Source organism: Topomyia yanbarensis, chromosome 3 (genome assembly GCF_030247195.1).
Source record: "Topomyia yanbarensis strain Yona2022 chromosome 3, ASM3024719v1, whole genome shotgun sequence".
Taxonomy (NCBI): domain Eukaryota; kingdom Metazoa; phylum Arthropoda; class Insecta; order Diptera; family Culicidae; genus Topomyia; species Topomyia yanbarensis.
Window position 1 is genome coordinate 397411925 of NC_080672.1, and position 25631 is coordinate 397437555.

The 25631-nt window shown below is 35.9% G+C and overlaps 2 protein-coding genes across 3 annotated transcripts in view; one reads left to right on the plus strand and one right to left on the minus strand.

The window, feature by feature from the left end:
- Positions 1–22251, minus strand: part of LOC131690108 (electron transfer flavoprotein beta subunit lysine methyltransferase-like) — a 54367-nt gene extending 32116 nt beyond the window's left edge. Inside the window, exons 1-2 of one of the 2 annotated variants that reach the window (XM_058975639.1) lie at positions 22137–22245; positions 3299–3396 (exon numbers count right to left, since the gene is read on the minus strand). The gene's annotated coding sequence lies outside the window, so the exon portion shown is untranslated. Of the gene's footprint in view, positions 1–3298; positions 3397–22136 lie in introns of both variants that reach the window. The other variant, XM_058975638.1, reaches the window with a different exon arrangement.
- On the plus strand, positions 20803–22199 carry LOC131690111 (growth arrest and DNA damage-inducible protein GADD45 alpha-like). Its single transcript, XM_058975642.1, has 2 exons — positions 20803–21326; positions 21408–22199. Exons 1-2 carry the CDS (start codon positions 21054–21056, stop codon positions 21591–21593), a joined length of 459 nt encoding a protein of 152 aa, XP_058831625.1. The 5' UTR covers positions 20803–21053; the 3' UTR covers positions 21594–22199.
- Positions 22252–25631: the final 3380 nt, after the last annotated feature.

Below are 25631 nucleotides of genomic sequence, written 5' to 3' on the forward strand. Positions count from 1 at the left end.
ACATCAACGATTGATTGAGAGCGTAGTGGACAAAACTTCTGGGAAGCAATCGAAATATTCGCGATTACAATTTTTTCTGCAAATTTGGTGCATATATATTTATATAGTAAGAAATCGAGTTTGTTGACTATTTCCGGCCGGCATCGATCGGTTATACTTTCTCGCCGACCATGCGGTAGACTCGGGTTAAAGACCCGACTCCTACCAGCAAAACACACACTTTTCCTTTCGAACATGCCCATATGAGCCTGCCTAGCGCTAGTTCCCCGCTCTAAGTTTATAATTTATTCACTCTAGAACAGCGATTCTCAACCTGTGGTCCCTCAAGGGGTTGTGAAGTAGTTACACGTGGTGTATGTTTTTTTCTCGTAACATACTGAACATAGCATCTTGCAACATACAAAAACGATTGGTGTCTGGTCATTTGGTAGACCGATTTTTGACCGACTGACCCTTGGTCAAAAGGATCGAATGTCAATAGGCCAGAAACCGTTTGTCCGAATGAACTATTAGGTCGTATGTAACCGTAATACGGAAGTGGTCAAATACGAACAAATTTGTAATACATGTTATGTTTTGTCTTAAAGTGAAGATTGTTTATTTTTGTTTTTACTATATATGTAGTTATTAGTTTGGCTTATAGCTTTCCTTCTTTACAACATCTATGTCGTAGTCCATAGAACTAATTATTACATATCTCAATAAGATCTTTTGGGTTGCTATGGGCACTGTGTAATAAGCAATTGTTATTTTATTTTCAGTTATTCTAATTTTTTGGTTCAGTTTGCTTGTTTGATAGGCACGAATGCGCTAGCTTTACGGTGCCGATTTCCAGTTGTTTTCCCATTTTAAATATCTTTAAACTAAGATTACAATTTTGAAATATTTTATATTTAATCTAAGAGGAGACATGTTACAGCTATCCTAAAACTTGAAATACAATTCGTTATAAACTTAAACATCAATTGACGAACTCTTTTTTATGTAATTTTCAATTTACGTAACTTTTTTTACGAACTAAATTCGAAATGACGAACTCTTTTCTTACGAACCAAGTTAAGTACGCGCAGAAGCGTATGTAGTTGTATACAATTTCATATTTTTAGCTAACTATTAATAGTAAAATATGAGTATTTTCGGAATTGGGTTGATGAATAGACGACAGAAATTAATGTTTGAAGCCATTACACAAACCAAAATGGCGACTTCCAGTTTAGATGAATTGTCTATATCCTCTACAATATGAATATTTTCGGATTTGAATTGATGGATACATGACGGATATTGATGTGAGAAACCAATTTGAAAATCAGAATAGCGACTTCGGGTATAAATTATTTTTCTATAACCTCAAAAATGTGATTTTTACGAAATAGGGTTGACTAGTGCATGACGGAAATCGATGTTAGAAGCCATTTAAAAAACCAAAATGGTGACTTCCGGTTTAGATAAATTATCTACAATCTTAAAAATATGAGTATTTCCGGGATGTGAAAATTATGTAGTATATGTATAGTGATAGGTATAGTGATGATATGGTTATAGAAAATTTTGCTCAACTGGAAGTCGCTATCGCCTTCAAAATAACGTCACATATCGATTTCCATTATCTACTCGTCAAGTAAATTTCAGAAATACCAAAATGGTTACTGTTACAGAAAATATCGCACGACCGGAAGTCGCCATCTTGGGTTTTCAAATGGCGTCAAACATCTATTTCCAGCGTTTACTCGTCGGGTTTCCAAAGATACTTATATTGTCAGAGTTATCGAGAATATTACTCAGCCGAAAGTCGCTCTCTCGGACTTTAAAAAGATTCAAAATATCCATTTTCATCATCTTGTTGTCAAGCCCGTTTCAAAAATACACATATAGGTAGCGTTATCGAGAATGTTGCTCGACCGGAAGTTGCCATATTGGATTTCAAAACGGTTCCAAATACCCATTTCCATCATCTACTTATCAATACCGTTAAAAACATACAGGGAATGGAAGTAGTCATCTTGGATCTCAAAATGATGCCAAACATCAATTTCCATCATCTACTCGTCAGGCCCGTTCCAAAAATATTCATATTGTTTTGCTATATCCAAAAAAAAATGAGAACTGCTTTGACGAAATGAATTGAAATAGCAATGTAGAACGAGCTTTTTTACGAATTAAATTCTTAAGGACGAACACTTTTTTACGAACTAATTCAATTTATGAACCCCCGGTTTGATTCGTAAGTTGAGGTTCCAGCGTACAAGCGGTGGTGGTGGGACAGTAGTTTTTAATTAAAAAATGCATAGCGATATACAAAAGACATTCTAGAAACAGGTTTATGAAGTAGAAATACAGGTTTATGAAGTAGAAATACAGTTAGGCACTTTTAGCCAGAATGATATTTCCATGTTACTATATTTTAATTGCCGCAAGGTTCTACTGAATCGATTTTGTTGGCTATCTTCGGCAAATTTATTACTGATAGAAACGATAACAATGAAATTGAAAGACGGATAGGGCGAAATCAGTTAAAATCTTAGAACGGAAAACTAAGATTAGGCAGGCTCAAATGGACATGATCGAAAGGAAATGTGAAGAATCCTTTGCCTTTTGCTAGTAGGAGTTCGGCATTCCGCCCAAGCCCGTCGCATGGTCGTTGATAGAACATATGATGAGTTATGTTCTATCAACGACCATGCGGTAGACTTGGGCGGAATGCCGAACTCCTACTAGCAGAAGGCAAAGGATTCTTCACATTTCCTTTCGATCATGTCCATTTGAGCGATCATGTTTTGCCATCAATGCCAGTAAAAAGTTCTTCACAAAGTCTCGCTTAGAACGATCATTCGATCACTCTTTCCCTAAGCCGTGACGTATGCATTTAATCGACACCAAGCTAGTAGTGCCGTTCCGATCCTATTGTGATTGTTCTACTTATTGATTTTTTCGTTTCGCACACACGGACGGCTGAGAGCAACTAATGACATGTTTCCTCGTGGTTCACTACTCTGTTGGTCGAATAATGGTAAACGCGCACACACAACAGAAGGAAAAATGCTGAAACCTCGTCGAGCGGAGAATGCGCAAGATAACCTTGATAGCGTATTAGCACTAGTATTTATAACGTTACACTGCACGAACTGAAAAGATCCATTAATCGGTCCGAGAGTCCGAATACATTTACGTGACATTTCAAAACGTACAGTTCCAGAAGAAAAAAATAACAGTTTCGAATTTAGCATGCATTTAGTTCAATTAAAATATTTTGATAAATTGTATGTATGCGTCGAAAAATAACATAAAATGATCTTACCAACGTCCGGCTATTAATCAATTATGACATTTCGGCAAATATATCCCCGATCATCGATCTCCAAAACCGATGAATCAACCAGTCATACCGAGATGGCGCTGTGGAAGTTAAACGAAAAGAACGGATGTACTGTTCAGTGGCTCGAATCACACGTGATCACGTGGTTATCAAAATAGTTTTCGAAGAATTGCACTAGTCTCGCGATAATTTCACAAACCAACACCTAATTCAAAATGTATAAAGATTTGATGAATAACAAATTCCAATTTTTAATTGACTACACTCTATTTACTGGACAAACAAGATCGAACACAGACGCGTCCAGATGATTCGGCAGTACTGTCACTTTTTCGAGAACACAAGGACTATTGTCGATTCTACCGTTCACAGATAGAGCTGGAGGCAAAGTGTTGCTGATTTAATTTTGTTCTGTTTTAGTGTATATATTTTCTGTAATCATAGATAGCAAAATGGATTTTAAACAACAACATCACCTTTTAATTTGTTTAGAATTGCTCAATAAAACGAAGGAAAACTATCAACTTACATTGAAACCTCCATTTACGAAATCTTTTTTACGTAATATTCGATTTAAGTAACTTTTTTTACGAAAAATTCGAAATAACGACCTCTATTTTTACGAACCAAGTTCCTAAAAAAAGTTTGGGTAAGAAGTTGTATACAATTTATATATTATTTATATCTCGACAAACATATGATTACGGCCTAAAAGCCAACTGTCAAAATCTACTTTGAATGGAAATTCCGGACAAACCGTTACACGCCAATCACAGATGTTGGTAGGAAATGAAAGAGAAAAGTTTTATCTTTCATAAACTGTTGTGAACTGTGTTCGACTAGTAACCGTTTGTCCAGAATTTCCATTCAAAGTGGATTTTGACAGTTGGTTTTTAGGCCGTAATCATATTTTCGGAATGGCGTTAGCGAGTTAATGACGGAAATCGATGTCTGAAGTCATTTTGAAATCCAAGACGGCGACTTCCGGTTTCGATAAATATGTGTATTTTTAGAATCAGATTGACGAGTGCATGACGAGAATCGATGTCTTGAACCATTTTTTAATCCAAGATGGCGACTTCCGGTTTAGATAAATTCTCTATGACAAACAATATTTTTTCGGAAGTTTTGCTGATGTAACCCAAAGTTCCTCTAACCAAGGTCCTAGCATGCGTCAAAACTGTTAGTGGTGGTGAACAGAGACAGTCTATAAACGGGGTATCAAAAATAGAATAGAATATATCACACATACGAGCACAGAGACAGTTTTGGTTTTGACGTATGCCAGGACTTTCCTATAGTATTGGGTGTAACCTATGCAAACTATATGCTTTGCATCATACACAGCAGGTACAACAGAATCTCCTAGGTAGTCCAAAATATTATGGAGTTTAAGATTGGTATTGATTGTGTCTTGGATTCCAGTTGAAATTTTATTTATGAAGTCTTTTTATAACTACCATAACACCACGATTACGTTTTGAATGGTTGAAACTCCGAATAATTGCAAATAAAACTGAATTTCTAACTTATTTTATTCATATTTTGGCACTGGAAAGGTTTTTCCGTGAATAAAACTAAATTTGTATATATAGATACGATTCACTTGCGGGTGTAAAAAACAAACTGCTGCACTTTAGCATCCCATACATAGGTGTCGCATGACAAAGTTGAGTTTTGCAGCAAATCGCCAAGAAAGTACGCCAAAAGTTCCAAAGGATCGTGGGCTTCCAGGAATACAAATGATTCTACTTGTTTTCCGTATCTATACAACGCACTATGGTCCCACAGCTGTATTTAGGAAGACAAAACTGTTTGCGTCTAAACCGTTAGTTTTACATATATAGTATCTTCGGCAAACTTTGTTAGAACTTTCTTGCCGATTTTTTTATATTAGTTGAATTAGGGTGGTCCTTGTGGTTAGGGTGTTCAAAGTATCAACTTCTTAGATATGTAAAATTCAGCTACATAATGTTCTACAAAGTTATAAATCAATCAAATTGAAGCAACTTTCCTTAAGAAACTATGTGGCTATCTCTAATGGTTCATGAGCTATGATTTTTGCAATATTTAAGGTGGGGTGGCTCTTTAAAAATTGGTTTTCTATTAATATCTTTTTATGTGTTAATTTCTCGCTAATACCTTGTTCTAGATGTTTTTAGAACTTTTGTAAATACACATTTTTGCCGAAGCAATGATGTTTCTATCTCTTTTGTTTGCATAGTTACAGGCGATTTTCAGAACAAAAATGGTTTTTTTCAAAGCTATATATCTTCCAACATTGCAAATGGATTTTCAATCTTTTAATTTCATTTGAAAGATCGGAACTTTTGTAGTTTTTGGTGAAAAAACTGCGGGAGCGTTATTTCTGTAAAATAAATAATTAATTTTTGAAAATGGTGTATTTTTCAACAAAAATCGTTCATAACTTTTCAAATAGACGAGATAATAACTTTGTGACTTCAGCAAAAATCTTCGCCATGCAAAGTTCTAAAAGTGCTGCAAACAAAGTATTTACGATAAATCAATGTATGAAGTGACAAATGAAAAATATTGATTTTAAGAGGTCACGTTTTCATCGCTCAATCTCTTATGGTAAAATGGTACAGACAGTTTTTTGCGTTTGGTTTATGAATTTCATAACAAAGTTTCCTTTCAGTACTTTACAGTATACAGTGTTTAATTTGTACACAGACGTCAAAAGAAAGTTACTGAAATTGAGTTTCGACTTCGTCTCATCAGTATTCGACTCTAGCTTAGCGACAGGATTAAAATAAAATAAAATAACAGGACTATGAGCTCAGTGCATAGATTTTTGCGTTCTTGTGGTGAATATTAGTATGAATATAGCACGAATATGGTCTACTAGCCAGAGCTGCAATTTATCACCAGGTTGTTTTGAACTTGATGGAAGAACAAATCTCAAATCATGCCCTACTATGCTCAATTCGCAGTTTTTCGTTTGCATCATTCATTCAAACAGCCAAGCTGTTCAATCATTTCCCATTCATTTTCGATTTCATTGACCCTGTTAATATCTCTGTACTGGGATATTGACTAGGTTTTACAAGCAAAACTGCTCTGAACAAGCTTCTTACTGTTCATGTAAGCTTGAAAACACAAGATATGTCAACATTTAACCTAAGCTGGCCTCTACAGAGCAGATGACAACTTGGGTTGGTGAATGAAAAAGCCAATTTGAAATGAAGACGTACAGTTTGGTTATGAAAATCCCGCCAACTTGAAAGTGAATGATTAAGGGAGGCTTTGAATTTGAATCATGGTTGGGTTTGATTGAGCAGAAAGTTGGCATTTGAAAATGAAAATTTGAACCACTGCTACTAGCTAATTTCCGTCGCGCGTTGCTGCGACTTTCGACAAAATAGGAGTATAACACAATTTGATCCGAAGCGCCATCTGGCGGGCAGATGATCCCCAACCAATAGCACACAAGCACGCTCCATGACAAATGTCTACTACGTATAAATTTTTACGGAAATCGGTCAAGACGTTTGGGAGTCCAATAATCACATACATACAAATATTGAGTTTTATATCTATAGATAGATAGATAGATAGATATAGATGGGGGGAGGACCTACTCAAAATCCAATAGAACTGAAAAGATACAAAAAACTCATTTCTGTATTTTTTTCATTAAATAAGGGAAAAGTAAAATGTGCAAAGTTAGCTAATCAGATAAAATCTTTAACACACAAGGTTTCGTTGAATTCTGAGTGAGCGCTGCGACATCCGTCACATAGCTTTAGGGACTTCCCAAAACGTCGTAAAACAATAGAACTTTAGGAATAACCGAACATTCACATTTTTACAAGATTTCCACTGAACTCGAAACAACCTGCACTTAATCGTAATCGTTGAATGTGTACAAATGTCTGTCGTACATACCATTACTATTAATGGGTTTCTGTCGAAAAATCTTCGATATCAGTAGGGTCAAATAAAATGTAGCATTGATAACCAAAACGGAAATCCTTTACAGATGTTCCATAAATAAAAAAGTCTGCAGATTTCTCCGTATTCCATCTCTTGCTTCCGCCTCATCCGCATTCACTGTTTGCAAAATTGTATCGTTCACGACCAACACTGAGGTGCAAGGCAAGTCACATTCCACAGCGTGATCGAGGTATTACCTGGCCAAAAATGGTGCATGAATCAGTCGAGCCGCGATGTGCGGTGCTGACTAATCAACCACCAGCCGTTTGGGGGTTCACCCCATGTTTGATATTCGGGCCCGCGCTACTCTGATAACAAATTGTGTGCACGTGAGGGATAGGCCCCACCACCGCCTACTGATTGTTGTTTTTTTCCTCCACATATCGAATTGACTAATATAACCGATTTGAGAGCAAAACGTTGATTCATCTACTTGTGGTTGCTGCTTGGGAGGAGGAGCGTTGAATTTGATAAAGAGGGAGCACAGCTGGGTGATTGACAGGAAACTCAGATTACAAAACGAACTGAGCTGAACTAGGTATAACTGTAAAATTTTGCGCACTTCAGCCGAGTGCAAAACAATTTCGTTCCGATTTGCGTATTCCCACGAAAGCTAGTCCTGTGACGAGACGAACTGATAACTCTTGTGGTGTCGTGGAGTGTTCTCGTGACGTCTGATCGTTTGAATGGGCGGAAACATGAGACGCCACAGATGCTGCAGCACCAGCATGCTGTTGTGAATTAAATGAAATTACTCCCGCGTATAAACAAAGCGCCAAGTTCAGTCAACAAAAATAAAAAACAATTCAATTTCCAGTTTCGATCTCGTTGAACGGTTGTTTAATTGATTTTCAAATGGAGAAGGAAGGCGCGGTTTTTCGTCTACGCAAGTTGGTAAATTTAGACTCCGGATGCTATCGCGGATATGCTGGTTGAACGGACTGAATGAATGAACGGCAGACGTGAAGATTTGCCCACATAGAAGATTGATTTGTAGTTTGACGTTAGTGTAAATATTTAGTCAGTCACGTCACGCATGACGTTAGTATTTTTCAGCAGAAACATTTTACCAAATTCTCTTGATAGCATATAAAGAAATATTGATTGCTCCCAATTCTCATAAGTTTGATAAATGTTGTGTAATAGAGAACATTTAAGTGACCGAAAAAAACCGCTTTGATTATGAAACGTCGGATATAAACTTCAAGCGGTAAAATCGGACTGAGATCATTCAGCATAGGGATCAACCAAAAAGTTCTCCCCCGAAAAAGACGCAGGAAAATCCGTAAGTTCTTACATTCAAAATCAAAAGTCGCCCGAAACCTACTTTGTAAAAATCAGCTATGTTTTTGTTCGGTTTTTACACAGAAGGTTTTTTTAGCCGACTCTTACAACGGATATCCCCAAAGTCCGGATAATGATGATCTTTATTATCTTCTGTTCGCATAAACCGATTCATATAGTCAAGCTATCAAGCCTCACTTTTACTAGTATGACTATCACAGTCGGCAAATAAGACATTGAAAAGCTCCATAAAAGGCTTCAGATAGTTCAAGTGCATATTTATTTTTGTCATTTTTTCATTATTATCAATTGTTGGAATTAGAGTATACATTCAAGTGCAAATAATACCGAATCATCGATATACTTTCTTTCTATGATAGTGTATGCAGTATACAGGGTGCGAAGCCAATCACCGGACAATATACAATTTAAATTGCCTCTCTTTGTCTCAGTTCTTGAATTGGCGTCCAAATACCTTGACATATGTACTAAATATTCATAACATCGAAACAGCCGCAATATTAAATCCAATTGCAGAATGTAATCGCATACCTAGAGTGAGTATCTTCCCAAGAACAATACTGTTTACTAGACTGGTTCAATTTTTGACTTTTAGCTTCACCAGGCTCTACTGATTCCTTTTATGGCCCTTAGTAATTGTGCAAAAATTTCAAAGTTTATATGGAAATTAGTATGGAAAATCGGTTAAAATTGAAAATAAATTCTTAAAAAATCACCTCATCAATCAACTCATGAGAACACTATATATTTCTAAAGGTATTCTTTTACTGAACTCATATGAGGAACATTGTAAGTTTGTGAAAATTCGCTGAAAATAGTTATTAACTAAAGAAGCAGCTGACTTCAAAACAAGTGGATTTTATTAATAATCATAGCAACCCTGTTTGAATATCTGCATCTGCCATACGCGAGCGGTGGGTGGCAAGCCTAGTTTACACTTGTATAACGGTGGAGCTATTCAAACAGTTGGAGCTAAAAATCAAAAATTATACCAGTCTAATTGAAGTGACATTCGCCTAAATGTACCTGCGTAATAGCAGAAGAATCTTTATTGAGTGAATGTGGTCTATATGATCCAAAGAAATATTTTATTAAAACAAAAATATAAAAATAGTAATTTTTTAACAAAAACTATTTTTGAAAAAAATCGCGTTGGTAGGGGATGTTGATGCTGCACCCTATATGTGTAGCCATTTATCAAACAACCCATTGCTATTGTTCATACAGTTGACATTCGATAAAAATTCTAACAAAATATTGACATGAGTTATTTATAGTGACCGTTGGAGGCCACTTGAAAAATCCCTGCATCTCTGTGAACGTACACAGTCATGGACGGATGGATGGGAGTTTCCAACTGCGCCTGCCGCTTAAATGAGGCCGTGGATTTAGGTGACTCCTCTCGCTTATCAGTAAAGGCGACACATAGCATGCCATAATAAATGTGTAGGTCATACGATCGTTTGCACTGACTCACGGTTCTATTTATTGCCGGACAAACTAACCATTGTGCTATGCTTTAAACATGGTTCTGCAAAATGCGTGGGGATCGACTTTTAAATGACGACAAGGTCCGGTATTGTAGAAAACCCCAGAAAATCAGCCCTTTGCCATTTCTGCTTCATTGACAAGGATTTTTTCACATCGGGTTAAATATAGTCGAATACACTTTCTCGAGCATTAGTAACTGTCGTACATTGCGATTTTTTACATGTGTACGCGACAGTTTCATCATCTTGTAGGGGAAAGAGGGTAACAGTAGAACTATGAAAACGTATTGTTTTCATAGTTCCACTGTTACCCTCTTTCCCCTATGTGATGTCGAATGCAAGGGAAGTGAATTTAGTTTCAGTTTTCGCCAGTTCCTGAAAAACTGGCCACTCTTTTCGTTGTTTTGGCGGCTTTCAATATTCCTCAAACTCAGACTTCCTGGCTGTAGACAAACGTTTTTCGAACACTTTTATTACTTCTGTGGCAGTTGAATTGGCCACACTCAACAATTCGGATTTTCACGATGCACGAGCAAAATTTTGCTTCATTGTCCGTCCTGCTTCGAAGCTATTTTTAAGGGTGCGCCACGTTAGGCATAAATACTTTAGGCATAATGGACGTTAGGCATAATGGACGATTGGCATAATATAAGTTAGGCATAATGGACGATAGGCATAATTCACAAAAATATAAAAGTAATCGCAAGGCTTTCTTTAGTGTAGATATTTTTACCTTTCGCACGTTTTTCCGGGCTTGAGAAAAACTTCGCTTTGCTATGCCATGCCTTCGTATAACTTTAATAAGAGACTTTTTGGTTCAAGCACATATCAAGCTGAGATGTATTACCAATACAAATGCATCCAAATATTGAAACCTAAAGCAAAATAACCAACAAAATTAAACTTTGGGACCTATGGAAACTTGCAGTATTGTGGACAGTATCAGCATTGACTAGAAATGTTTCGTTTGTGGCGACACCTTATTTGTTTCGGAAACTCGTCACCGTACACAAAAAGCCAGTTTCCGTAGTTCTATCTTTGATGGCCTCAAGAATATAATCATTGAACTGAATAATATGGAAGATAATCGATATAGAAACAGCAAGATTCGTACACTCGTTGAATGAATGATGGAACGCATCATTCTTTCTTTCATGAGCTGTTCTTCAAAGCATATATTTTCTTCTTGGGCAGTTACAACATGCATGTATGTAAGAACTAATCTAAGTTAATGTGCGTTATTCATACCTTATTTCAAATAAAATAGATTTTAAACGAAAGTGTTGAGTATATTTTAGTCATCTGCATTTTGCGTGAACGTAGCACGTCGAGAAATTAACGCAAGCTGAGTTTCCGCATGTTTAGCATTCGGTCTGCTTCTTTTATTTGAGCAAATATTTTTTCAAGCATATGCAGCAGGATAAAATGTTGATCGTGTTTGATCAGCTTCCAGAGCACTCAAAACAAAAATCATGTTATTTCTGCGTGAAAGTATAAATAGATTTAATCCACCTCACTTTTTACGTAAATAATACCGGCCCCGTAAAATATAGGTAGTGCCTCCCCAGGTAAAAGTTACGGTTTTTAACATACCTACTAACATAAATTCACGTAAAAATTAATTGAAGCAGAATATGACAAATACGTGAACCTAAGCGTAACAATCACATGATACCCCACATAGATTATAGGTTTATTATAACGATCCCAATTTAATTATTTTCGAATATTTTACATTCCAAAAATATAAAACGGGTTATTCTGTTTTTTTTTCTCATTTTATTAATATGCTAAACTTATCGTTCAATGTGCTCTGTTAACAAATGAACTTATATGGAACTTTTTACATTAAAATTTATAATATTGATGCTGCCCCTGATGTTTTGTACTCCACCAAGTCTACACTAGTAAAAGGCTCTGAAATGCAAAAAAATATCAATTTCCGCCGTGTAATTGAATAAAAAGCCACACTTACGTGGAAAAATTCACCACCACCACTAATCACTTCAAATCAAAGTGATTTAACATAACATAAGGCTCCTACCACATGAGGCCATCACCGCCGAAAAATGAATCTCTCTAAGTGATACATGATAATTTATGCCTAACGTCCATTATGCCAATCGTCCATTATGCCTAACGTATATTATGCTTAATGTCCATTATGCCTAACATCTTTATGCCTAACGTCCATTATGCCTAAAGTGCGTATGCCAAACGTCCGTATGCCTAACGAATTTATGCCTAATGGGGTACACCCCTTTTTGACAACTGAAGAGTGAATGTCAAAATCAAACATTAGGCATGATGCTACACGTAAACATCTTTAAAAGGAGCAGTGTGCAGGTTTTATTGATGCACGATGGAAAAAATGCGTCACGTTGGATTTGATCAATTTTTGATTGCAACCCCCTTTATTCTGATTAGAATTTAAGATATAGGGTGAAGAGCCTATGACGCCATGTTTCTATTATCACCCTACCCATTTGAAGCCGTTGGTTAGAGCAGTGTCTGCCATCTTTGTTCAACGCATTGAGTCAAATGGTAGCGCAACAATAGGGGCACTCGATACGAGTTTTCATTGTGCTCAAACACGAGAATTTTATTGTTTCCAACGCATTTGTGTTATTATATCGGTTCTTAACAACGAAGCAAAGCGGTTGATGTCAAGTTTTACGCATTCCATTGATTGTAAGACAAGAAATTACCGAATTAGTGAGGCACCTTGATTAGTATTGTGAAAATAGGCTCATCACCCTACATGAGAGTTGAGTTCGCCTGTGAATTGAATAAAACCAATATTAACGAGGGGATAAGTTATAAGGGTTTCAGTGTGAAAAAAACACATTTTCGCGATTTTTTTAGAACTTTGCGTGAAGAGAATTTATCAAAACTGTAATTCTTCAATCAATGCAGTGTGTAGGGAAAACTGAATTTTCCTAAAGGGGTTATATATGTTATGCTGATTCAAAAAAGTCGAAAACCAAATTTTTGAATGGGTTTGAAGTTCATACTCTCAATAGCGTTTACTCAAATTTCTTACGTGGCTGTGAACTAAGCACTGAAATTTCAGCTACCTCTGAAGTGCATGCGTGCATAATTCAAACTTTACTTCGATATCGACTTGAGCAAGTGAAACAAAGATGCTTTTATAGTCTGTTTCTGTTCTTAGGGTAAACAGGTCTAATACGCCCCACTTAAGCAAAAATAGCTATATTTCAACATTTGACATTATGATGTCCGCACCAACTACTCTAATTTATTGTTATATTAGAGAATAGTATCCGTTTAATTTTTTATAAAAACCTCCTGATACAAGTATTATTAAACATTTTTCAATGATGCCCAAATTCTAGTTTTTTCTTTCACCCAGGGCAAAATGACCCCGGTTACAGTGTAATATGCCCCACAACAAGAGGACGGTACGCCCCACAGCAATCGGTGAGTATGCATCACAACAATGGGTGGGGCGTTTTAGCCGGTGATGAGCTGTTGTGAATGAAGGAATAATTCCACACGCACACATAGTTTTAAGCCAAGCTAAGAACTAAGATAGTAATTATAATATTCTAGTAAGCTACTCGAAATAGTTCTATCAAATCCTACTGTTTGTAATTGGTTGTAAGGCTATTGGAAAAAGTGGGAACTTACATCAAAATAGCTCTTTTGAAACTTTTGTTTATATTGTTTTGCAACATATTGAAAATACCAAACTAACTTAAGTACAGTGATTTCATGAAATGATACTGTTATCAGTCATTTTTACTTTTTAGATAATTCATTTTGCCCCGGTGGGGTGTATTATACCCTTTTATCCTACACATTCTTTTTGCCATTTGGAAAGAAATTCGGTAGTATCCAGTCTTGCGTCGAGTAAAAGTTGGTGATTAAATCTTTGCTTTACTATCCCTTGGCTCGTCTTTCAATTTTTGAAATCTCTCATAATTTCTATCTCTTCCTTTGTATTCTCACCGTCTGCGATTTGCGTCGGATTCTAAGAACCCAGCTGATGGTAAAATGCATGTCGAACAAGTTTCGTCATCGAAAAATCCTACGAATTTAACTCAGTCGGACAATATCTGATCTTCCTTCGGATTAAGAACTAACGCATAAAATTTCGGCCTTGACAGATGTCTCGAAAGTTCTCCGAGATAAGCACAGAACAAAGATGTCCTGTCTAAAGCAAGCAAATGACATTATTGGCGAAAATGGAAAAGTACCGCGTCGACATACCTTTCAACAAGGTAAAGATCGATGGTGTGATCACCGATTCGAGTTTGTTATTCTTCCGGAAGTCGCGCAAATGGCCCACTGAACGAGCATCCGCTGGTGCGTGAAAACGATTTCGCTAGATTTTCAGTGCAGCGTGGGTTGGCTAAACATCCATTGCTACAGCAAGCGAAGATTTTGAATGACAATCGCACAGTATTAAACAAAATTGTATGTATGTATTGTAGGTACGAGCCATTATAACAATATGACGCGGTGTTGCAAGTTCGTTGAAAGTTTTTAGGATGTCTTTTGCATTGGGAATGCCGGAAAGTGTGCTATTGTGGAAAGAAATCATAAGATCTCTAACCAAGCCCAGATCACAAACAGCGCCAGGAGAATCTGAAGTGTTTCCTTGAAAGACGCTACGCCATTCACCACGATTATCCTCTATTGGCTCGGGAAGAGTACAATTTTGAAGACTGCTCCTAAAAACTATAGGCAGATGAGATGTAAAAGCTAGAACTTTTCTGTTGAGGCACACAAAATTATCCGACTTGTGGGTAGTAATGGTAGTACTATCCACTTGAAAATAATCGAGTTGGTGATTACCCACTTGAAACTTTGGAACAAACCTAATATCTGAATTTTGCCACGCATGTGTCTCGGGTGCACGTTTGAAATTTTTTAGGTATGACCAAGATGCCATTTGCACAAACGCATCGCAAATGATTTATGTGAATGTAATGCAAGCGTATGTAGGGGTAGAAAGGGGTAAAATACATCCCTAAGAAAATATAATCATAACTTAGCTATAGACCATCAATTGGGAGAATTTAATGAATGAAACCATTTAGATAACATTTTACTCTGAAATCAGAATCGCTTTGAAAAATATTCAGAAATATTCTATTTATCAAAATAATTATAAATTGCTCTTTGAAAAATGGGTTATTTATACGAGGGTAAAATCAACCACAACAACGGGGCACAATACATCACAACAAATCGTCGCTGTTGTGCTATCTTATGACAAACGCTATTTTGGTGAAAACTGAGATATGCCACATTACTAGTCTAAAAAAAATCTACAAGGTGGCGTTTTCAGAATTTTGACATTCTGCTTGGTTACTGAGATACATATTGCGATAAACGTGCTGAGATTTTTTTTATTTTTTTGCTTCAAATTACTGTGTTGTAGGATTGGCTCAAGTTATCTTTATGTACAAGATGTTTTTATGTGTAAACCATCTGAGGAACGCAGTGGCATAATCATTTTCAAAACAAAAATTCACGAATTGTGAGAAAAATGGAGTTTAAGTTTTAAAATGGCAATAAAGCATTTTTCTAAATTCCTTGACTCATTTCCTTCAATATGCATCTCACCGATTGTTTATAGACCGAATGAAACCAAAGATATGAATAAAAGTTAATAAGTCCTGATTTTTTTTCTATGGAAAATTTTCCATGCACGATTATGACACGCCATACAAATTTTGTCATCAATACACACCTAAGACACGTGTGAGTGCGACTTTTGTTTACCACCGATCTTCGTAATATATGAGAGATTAATACAGAATAGATAAAGCATCGATTGTTTTCTTTGAATTGTTTATACCATTTATAAGTTTCAAGGTATTCAATCTGAAACTTTTAAAATCGTTTTTCTCGAAATATCTAAATAACTGATTTTAATGCAGAAGAAAGCAAAAATTACAGCATTCGAATTAACAGCCCAAGTGTATTCTACTTCACTTCGGTTATGTCTCTGACATTACCTACCCATCTTTTTATTCGTTTATTTTCCGTTGGTCTCTGTCCGCACTGTGAGCCTATCACCGACACCAGAGAGGTGACTCCAAAACCAGATATCGGTTCATCTACACCGGCTACAAACGGATCTACTTCCCTTGCGAATAAAGACGTGATACAGAGTTTTCACCTCGGAACATCCCAACGACTTTAGTTGGGATTGAAGCCAAACCTACTGGACTAAGCGGCAGTCAAGCTTGCCATTCAACCACCGGCGTCGTCTATGATCAAAATTTTGTCAACCAACAATGATCAATTTTTTTCATAAGTTCAAATAGCATAAAATACAAAAAAATATTCAACTAAGATTTCGGTTCAGCGTTAATGGAAAAAAGATTAGAAATATGCAAATAGTCAAAGCCTGCCAATATCAAAAAGAAGAAAAAAGATAAAAAACAGAGAAACAACAGAGAAAGGACAAAATTAAGACAATGGAATTTTTTTTAAAAAAAATGCATGTATGAAAACAAGAAATACTAAAATAAAACCGATTGCATAATTAAAACAATCAAACTACTCGTTGGAAATGAAAAAGAAAAGTAGATAAACATTGAAGAAATAGTAAAATATTGCAAAAAAGTTAAAATAGTGAAAAACGGGTAAATAACGAAATTAAGCACCATGAACATGGAAAACAGTAAAAATGGCAAAAGAAAGGAAAATGAATACAGTAAAAATATAAAAACAAAACTACAATAACAAATATAGAAATGAACAAAATGGATTCACTGAGATAGATAGATAGAAATATAAAAATTAGCATTAAAGCACATTAAAAAAATGAAAAGCATAAAAACAGAAACAAAGAATATTTAAAAAAAATCAAAACAGAAGAAATGATAAAGTACAAGAATGAAATGAAAAAAAAATAAAATAACAATGAAAAATCAAAAAAAAAATTAAAGAAGTGTTAAAAATAAAAATAAATGGGTATAGATTGAAGAAAAATAGAAAACAGGAACAAGTGGAAATAGCCCAAAAACAGACAATAATGAAATCATAGAAAACGTGTAAAATCAAAATAGTTTAAATAGGTAAAAATGAAAATCCCAGAATAAATGAAAAAAGGAATAGTATCATGAAGACGAACAAGAGAAAATTTAAAAAAATAAGTGGGTTGAAAAATAAATAAATCATTATAAAGTAAAAGCGGGAAAAAAATAAAATTTGATGAAATGGAAAACCAAATACATGCACAAAACGCAAAAAGATCAAAATAAGATAATAGGAAAAGTATTCACAAGAAAAAAGTAACAAAATAGATAACATGGAATTCAAAATTGTTTAAATGGCTTAAAAGGAAAATACTAAAGGTAATGGAACATACCAATAAACAAAAATGGGTGAATATTAAAAAACATGCAAAAGAAAAGTATTAATTTTAAAAACTGATAAATGGGGAACAATAAATTTCACAACTCGAAAAAATCAAAGCGAAAAAAAAATAGAAAACAAATTTAAGCAAATGAGAGAAACCCAAAGTGAAAAATATGGAAAAAAGGATGATACAGAAATACTAAAACAAGCTGTTTGGATATATGAAAAAATGCAAAGAAATAATAGAAAATAAAAGATTAGTTGATCACATTTAATAAATGTAATGAAATCAATTAAACAAACGAATTCCATAGAAACAAATAAAACGATAGATAAAATGCAAAAAATGGAAAAAAAAAACATAAAAAGATGAAACGAATTGGAAGAATGGTTTAAATTTTAAAAAAGACACAAAAAATGGTAAAAATAAGCAAAGAATATATTGGGCAAAATATACAAAAAAGTGAAATAAGATTGAATGAAGAAAATAGAAAGAATACCAAACCAGAATGAAATGAAAACAGAAACAAAAAAGCAAACATGAAACAAGAGAAAAAATGAAAAAATTCATTTAAATTGAGAAAGTTTGTTAAAGATGGCGAAAACTTTCGGGTTCTCGTATTTAAATAAAAATTTTAAAGTGAATACGAAAAATTACTGTGGATCGTTTTCTTCGTAGATTTTCATGTTCTTTCTTGATTTGTGGAGTTATTCACAATTAGGGTTCATGCATAAATGACGTAGCATTTTGGGGGGTATGGAGGGTGTACCAAATTTGTGATGAAGTGTGACGAGGGGGAAAGTACGGTCAGAAGTTGTGTGACTGGCATTAAGTTGTTTTTGGCGGGCTTCAAAACCTTTTATTAGATGAAACAATATAATGTTCCTCCATTCCTAAGAGAAATAAATTTAAATTCACACAAGTTACTTTTCACGCGGATTTTCATGTGGTAAGTTTTCGATTCACAAAATTGCAAGCTAACAAAAAAACAAAAAGGTTTTGTATGGGGATATGCTACATTAGTTAGCTAATTTTGCTAACTAGTAGACTTAGTTTTGTAGCTAAATTAAATTTTCTCTTAGGTTCAACCAAACAGAATACAGTAATTTAGATTCATTGACAGCTGCATGGTTGTGAACTGAGAGTACTTCTCTTCATGCTTCATGACATAAAATTCAAAACAAACTATCAACACTATATTGGTCCTTAAATGTGTTAGTTTTGGACGTAATTTGTTGTTATAATGAAAATGATTATAAAAGCAGTCAAACATTTTGTAAGGACAAATATTTGAAGGAATTGTAAAGCGTTTATTTTTTTTTAGCCTCTGGCTGCCTTGGTGGGGAGGGGGGGGGGGGGGTTGGAAATGCTACGTTATTTACAAGGGGGAGGTTAGAATTTTGTGACCAAATGCTACGAGGTGGGAGGGAGGGGTCGAAAATCGTCGAAAAAAGCTACGTCATTTATGTACGTCCCCTTAGTTTCACAAATCGTATTTGACCAGTCGAGCATTCTAAAAAAAGGTTGCTAAGTTTTCTGTGATTCATTTAGCAGCTTCGTCTGATTGCAATAAGTAGAAATATAAATCACATGTAGTTCAGAAAAAAATAAAAAATCGCATTTGGACTAATCATTAAAAAATCATTTCTTTTTTTGAAACCCATACATTGATTGAAAGTTTCGAATTAATTAGTAAAATACGAATAAAAATCAATTTCGACAGCCCAAAACTCAAACTAACTTAATTTTTTGAAAAGTTAGTCAAAATCCATTTTCAATTTCATACTTTGGAACAATTATCTCATTTTGTTTAAAGTATGAAATAGAAATTAAATTTGTCTTTTAATAAACAATTTACAAAAAAAGACATTGTCTTCTTATCCACTGCGCGTTTAAATCGTTTTTGAGTTCTAAGTTTAAAAGTTTTCTTTTGATTAGTCTTTCATACAGTACAAACTTTATAATGTGATGTACGATTAACTTTATGATAGATATTGGAGGAAATTAGATCATACCAACATTGAAACTCTAATTGAATTTTCAAATAAATTATTGAAAAAATATTTGACAGAAACATGCTCAAAGTCTGGGCCCCTTCCACAACTCCGGCCCCGGGGAAACATCCCGTCCCCCTTCTCACTTGGCGGCCAGGCTTGTGAAGTATATTAAATTTCTGTAAAACTCGATTAAAACTAGTTTCGGACAAAGTTGATTTCGTATAACAATCTTTATAGTATGATCTCGATTGTCTACGTAAATGACAATCTTTTACAGAGGAGTTATTAGCCGACTTTTACTGTGGAAATCCGTTTTAATCGGGTTGCCCACGTTTACACAGCTCATCCCGGTCGACTTTGTTCAGGGGACATTCTTAAAACCATTCTTACACTGAAGGACTTCTCTAAAATTCACGCTTGAATTTTTTAGCCGACTATTACGATCGAATAAAATGGAAGAGCTTTTGCGAGCCTGGGTGCAACTTTCACTTTCAACAGTGCAGCTGTGCGACGTTGATTGCTAGTTTGTAGAACAGTGTATCACGCCATACAATACGTACTCGTACAGCGCATATACCAGGCTATCACGCGACACACTGCGACAGTTGGTGACGGTTTTCTGTGAACTTTTTTTCATTCTTTTTACCTCTCCGAAATGCCCTGGGATTTTAAATGCTATAAGCCGTCGAATCGACACGTTCGATCTTTATTCGATGAACTTGATTTTAAAAATGCGTGATCATCGTCACGTGCTCGGTACCGACTCCTTGACTCCGCCGGCCAACTTCGTTCGGGTCATGAACATATTTCGACCAAGGAGAGAGCGATTAAGAAGTTTGGTGCCATTTTCTCTTCTCGGCTGCTTGAAATATGCCTCCGTACATTGCATCACTAATTCGATGGGACAATCCTGTCTGCGATAGCAGACAATAACATCGTGCCATGACTTGTGACTTGCCACTTGTGTTTGAATGACATCGCAGTACTATCGTCAGCTTATCTGATAGAGCCACGAGTATAGCTCGTTTTAATACACCTGCAATCAACATTATTTTCGCGCAATTTCTCTGTGACACCGTTTTCAATTTACACCGCTCAACGACCTAATTTCGTTCCGGTGTCGCAATAATCGTCACCCCGAATGAACACATGAATGAACTTTCTTCTCTCCCTTGTCGCTACCGGGCCAACGAATTTCCTCTGATTTGCTTTGCACTGTGCTTCCATTCAAGTTCAGACGTGAAGCGTCATGTAAAAGCAATTTCGAGCAAGATTGATTCAGCATCGGGTGGGCTCGTATTCGTGCATGCCGTCGGCGGGGGTGTGCTGCGCGCGACGACTCGGTTATAAGTATAACTACTCGATCGGCGAACCCAGCTGTATCATTTGGTGGAAAACCGTAGACAAGTGAACAAGTAAAAGCGCGCGCCAAGCCACTACCTTCTGGAGGTGTGTAAATATAATTTCACAACGTCGCTCAATAGTTTGGAGTGCCAGTTATAGAACAGATAACAGTTTTATCAAAGTGAAAACAGAATCAAGTGCAAAGCAAATAATCCACGGCCAGTAGTTGGGTGTGAAAAGAAACCTTTTAAAGGTTGAACCTGGATCCATACAACAGCAATTGCAGCTACGAAAAATTGAAAATGGTGGTCGCTAGTAAACCTACACCAATCATGTCCAAGGTCGGATTCAAAACAGTGGGAATCGGCGCCAATGTCCGCTCGACGTTGGTGGCCGCTTCCGCCGACAATCGAGTCGTGGTCGGAATGACCAGCTCTATCCGTAGTCTCATGGAGGAACCAAATAAGTTCGTGTTCTGCTTCATGGTTGCACCGAAGCTGAACGACAGTGGTGCTCACATGCAGGAGGTTTTGCTGGAGGCATTCTGTTTCGAGAATGACATTTACATAATAAAGGTAAGGTTCACTGACCCCTTCCGAGCCGAATTCTCAATCATGATAATTGATTAATTTGTGTTTTTTGTTTCATTTTTATAGGTTGACAGTGCGGAAAAACTCAGTCGGTTACTCGGATCGTCCTGTCTGGAGTCCTGTGCGTTAATCAAGAAATGCTGCTCCGGCGGTGAGGAATGCTTCTCTCGCAGTGAAAACATCCTGATTGACTATTGCGAATTCTACTGGGATGTGCCGTCGAAACCGGTTATCAAACTACCGGAAAAATGAACACAGATGTAATTTATTTGAACAGTGGCACGCTCATGATTGAGCGAAGAACAAAGAGTAAATAAGATATCGTGTACCATACGAGTTCGGAAAACAATGGACATTATTAGTTGGTAACGAGCCGATTGCGTGATGGACTATAGTGACGGAAGTGCTCGGCAAAATAGTGCAAAGATTATGCCGGGCTACCGATGTTCAGTGAATGACAGTGTTTTACCGCGGAGAATCGACCATATTTAGGCACTCGAAGTGCAAAGTAATTAAGATATCGATAATATGCTATTATCTTTAGTGTAATGATTCTGAAGGTTTTGATACACTGTCAGTTTATTCACTGGTCAACTGAGCTAATTAGTCCTCAACACTACGTTTAAACATCTTATACGGTTTTACGTATGAGTTTTAATCCTTTAAGCCGTGTTAGGAGTTTCAAATAGGAAGTGTTCATACAAATGAGCCATTTGTATCTCTAAACCGGCCTTCATATTGATCAAATGGTGGAAACGGAATAGGGTCATATATTTTGTGTACAAATCTAATTACCTTAGCGACAATTGTGACGGGTTATCCCTCGGTTGATGAAATAAAGAAGAACTTTATGTAACACTGCTTTCTTTTCACTTTTACTTCGAACCACTATCCTGTTGTAAATTCGTTTCTGACAAATGTCACTTTCTAACAGATAATGTTCAAACTATTCGAATGGAGTATGGTGTCTTGGCTATTCGCTATAATTTGATGGTATAACAGTTTTGAGAAATTCATATAAGGGAAGGAGAGGAACTGTTTTCAAATCTGCAAAGAGTTGATCGCCTTTGAGCTGGTAAGAAATCTGTGAAAATTTGGAACTACATACCGCCACCTACTAGTAATTGGAAATAGTTGCGATCACTGTGCTAAGGGGAAAACATGGATTAAGCCAAATTTTTGCATGAAGGTAAAAGCACAGGGGCCCTATTCTCACAGTCACGTCACTTGGTGACTAGAAAGAAATTTTCTTCTAGTCACTAGGTGACGTGACTGTGAGAATAGGGCCCCAGATAATCAGTGGTAAAAGCAAACTTTAATATCGTATCTTTTATGCACAAATTTTGTTTTCTTACGTTATTGTTTTTCCTTTAGAGAGAAACCTATTGGATTCAATGTCAAACTGTTTGCAAAGACAGTGCCAGATGATATTTCATTTTTCTACTAGTTCAGGGTCGACCTACGCTCGTAAATCCAGAAAACAAAATCCTTTCACCATCAAGCAAACTTCAGTCTTATTTTCTACTGGCTAATACCCGTCGCGCGTTGCTGCGACTTTCAACGACATAGGAGTAACACAATTTGTTCCGAAGCGCCATCTGGCCAACCAATAGCACACAAACAAGCTCCATAACTGTTTACAACGTATAAATTTTTACGGCAATCGGTTAAGCCGTTTGGGAGTCCATAAATCATATATATTAACATTGACTTATATATATATATATATATATATATATATATATATATATATATATATATATATATATATATATATATATATATATATATATATATATATATATATATATATATATATATATATATATATATATATATATATATATATATATATATATATATATATATATATATATATATATATATATATATATATATATATATATATATATATGGCCGACAGAAGATAGATAGCTAGAAGTTTCTTTACGCGGGGGATACGTACCGCATAAAAAACCACATAACTTTGAAAAGCCGCATAAAAAATCCACATAACAAATCCGCATAAAAAGCGCATAACTTTGGAAATCTACACAAAAAACACATACCGTTAAAAATCCCTATTAAAAGATACTCTTTGGAGAGGCAAAGTTACCAGATCAGAAACTAGCAATAGATAATGTGAGGGACATATCCGTAGTATTGGTTTTTGTATGAGCATACTACTTTTATTTATAATCGAATACCGTTACATGCATTTTAGACATTTGGCATACTAAGTCGATTTCATCGGGTCCCTCCTTTCAAATCAAAATTTTAGTTCCGTCTTATGTGGGAATTTCTTATGTGACCGGACAATTTAATCTGCACGAAATATTGTAGCAGGCTATAAGGATAATATGCCTTTCATTTGTAAAAAAGGGTAGAAAAATACGTTGAGAAATAGGTGTGATATCAACTTAGGAACTTGGCAAGTTCCCTGGCGGCATCAAGAACCGTTATAGGTGGCCAATGTGGTCAAAGCGAATTCGATGGCTCATTAATGACCTGGACACCCAAAATCAATTAATGTTGCACATATTTTAATATATACTGACGGTACCAGTTTGTATGGGAATTTGCTAAGTGACCGCACTCTTCAACCCGCAACTCCGGGACCAGAACATTGATTCAAATAAAATTCAATAGCGACCTATGACGATATTACACCTTTCATTTGAGTGTACCTTTGTTAAAATCGTACCAGCCATCTCTGAGAAAAATGAGTGAGATTATTTGACACATACATACCTACATACATACACACACATACAGCCTTTTTGGATCTCGCCGAACTGAGTCGAATGGTATAAGAGATTCGGCCATGCGGGCCTCGTTTAAAAAGTTTAAATTCCGACCGATTACATAACCTTTATTATGAGAGGGGTTAAAAGGTTTTCAGCCACTTTCTGTTTTTATTTTCACTGACATCATGAATGCTCCCCCATATTGAGCATGTGCATTCACGAGGATCGATAAATACGCTTCAGGTGATGTCCTAAAAATCAAAAGGAAGCTGCATAAAAAGAATCGCATAACTTTGAAAATCCAAATAACTTGGAAAATCCGCATAAAAGAAGTCGCATAAAAAACGCATAAAAAGACTTCAGTGTATTTTCTGTCCACAATCTTATTACCCAATCCCTGGGGCATGTTCAGGAGCGTTTTATTTTATATAGGAGTTTCAAATTAGAACTGGAACTGGAACATTCACCCAGAAGAACTCTTTATTTTATAATTTCGAACAGTTTTGTTTTAAAATTTAAACTGTTATACGACGCCGTTCAATTTGTTGCAGATTTTAAAACACATTTAGAACCAGCCCCTGTCAAGGACGACGTCTCTGTACAACCAGCATCACTGCCATGAAAGGCAAAACATTGATTTTGAACCGAATGATTAGAAGCTGTATTTAGTTACAAAATGTCGATTTTCTGAATGATATGATATTAAATCATCCCACAAGATGCAAAACGTCGTGTGGAATGCTTGAATATCGAGCATAGTGCCGAACATAATTCTTTGTTTGGGGCTTTATAGCTATAACGCCCCATATATGTAGGTCGCTGTCAAATTCCATATGATGGTATAGGGTTGCCAGGAGGCTGTTTAGAACTGTTTTAAATAGGGTGATGAGCCCATTATCGCTATGTTTCTATTATCACGCTACCCATTTGAAGCCGTTGGTTAGAGCAGTGTCTGCTATCTTTGTTTAACGCATTGAGTCAAATAGTAGCGCAACAATAGGGGCACTCGATTCGTGTTTTCGTTGCGCTCAAACACGAGAATTTCACTGTTTTCAGCGCATGTATGTTATTATCTTGGTACTTAACAGCGAAGCAAAGCTGTTGATGCCAATTTGTACGCATTCCATTGTTTGTAGGCCGAGTAATTAATGATTCAGTGAGGCGTATGGTGAAAATAGGCACTTCACCCTACATGGAGAGTACTAATAGAACACCCGCTAAAACTTCTGCTGGAGACAGCAAGTTCTAGTTTTAAAATTTTCAGTTTTGTATTATAGACCTGTCAAAATTTTGAATCTAGAACTGAATCACTCCCGAACATGACCTTAACTTTCTATTTAATCTTTTCTTCCCGTTAATTGACGGTTTCAATTTCGAATTCAATCGTTGCCATGAATGAATGACAGAGTGATTTTTCGAACAAATGTGGTTCGACCGAATCCACCTCCCGTTTAATTTATTTTTGATTTTGCTGTCGTTATTGAGATTAAAATCACATTTGTTCGTAAAAGCGACCCGTCGCAATGCAGATTAATAAGCTAGT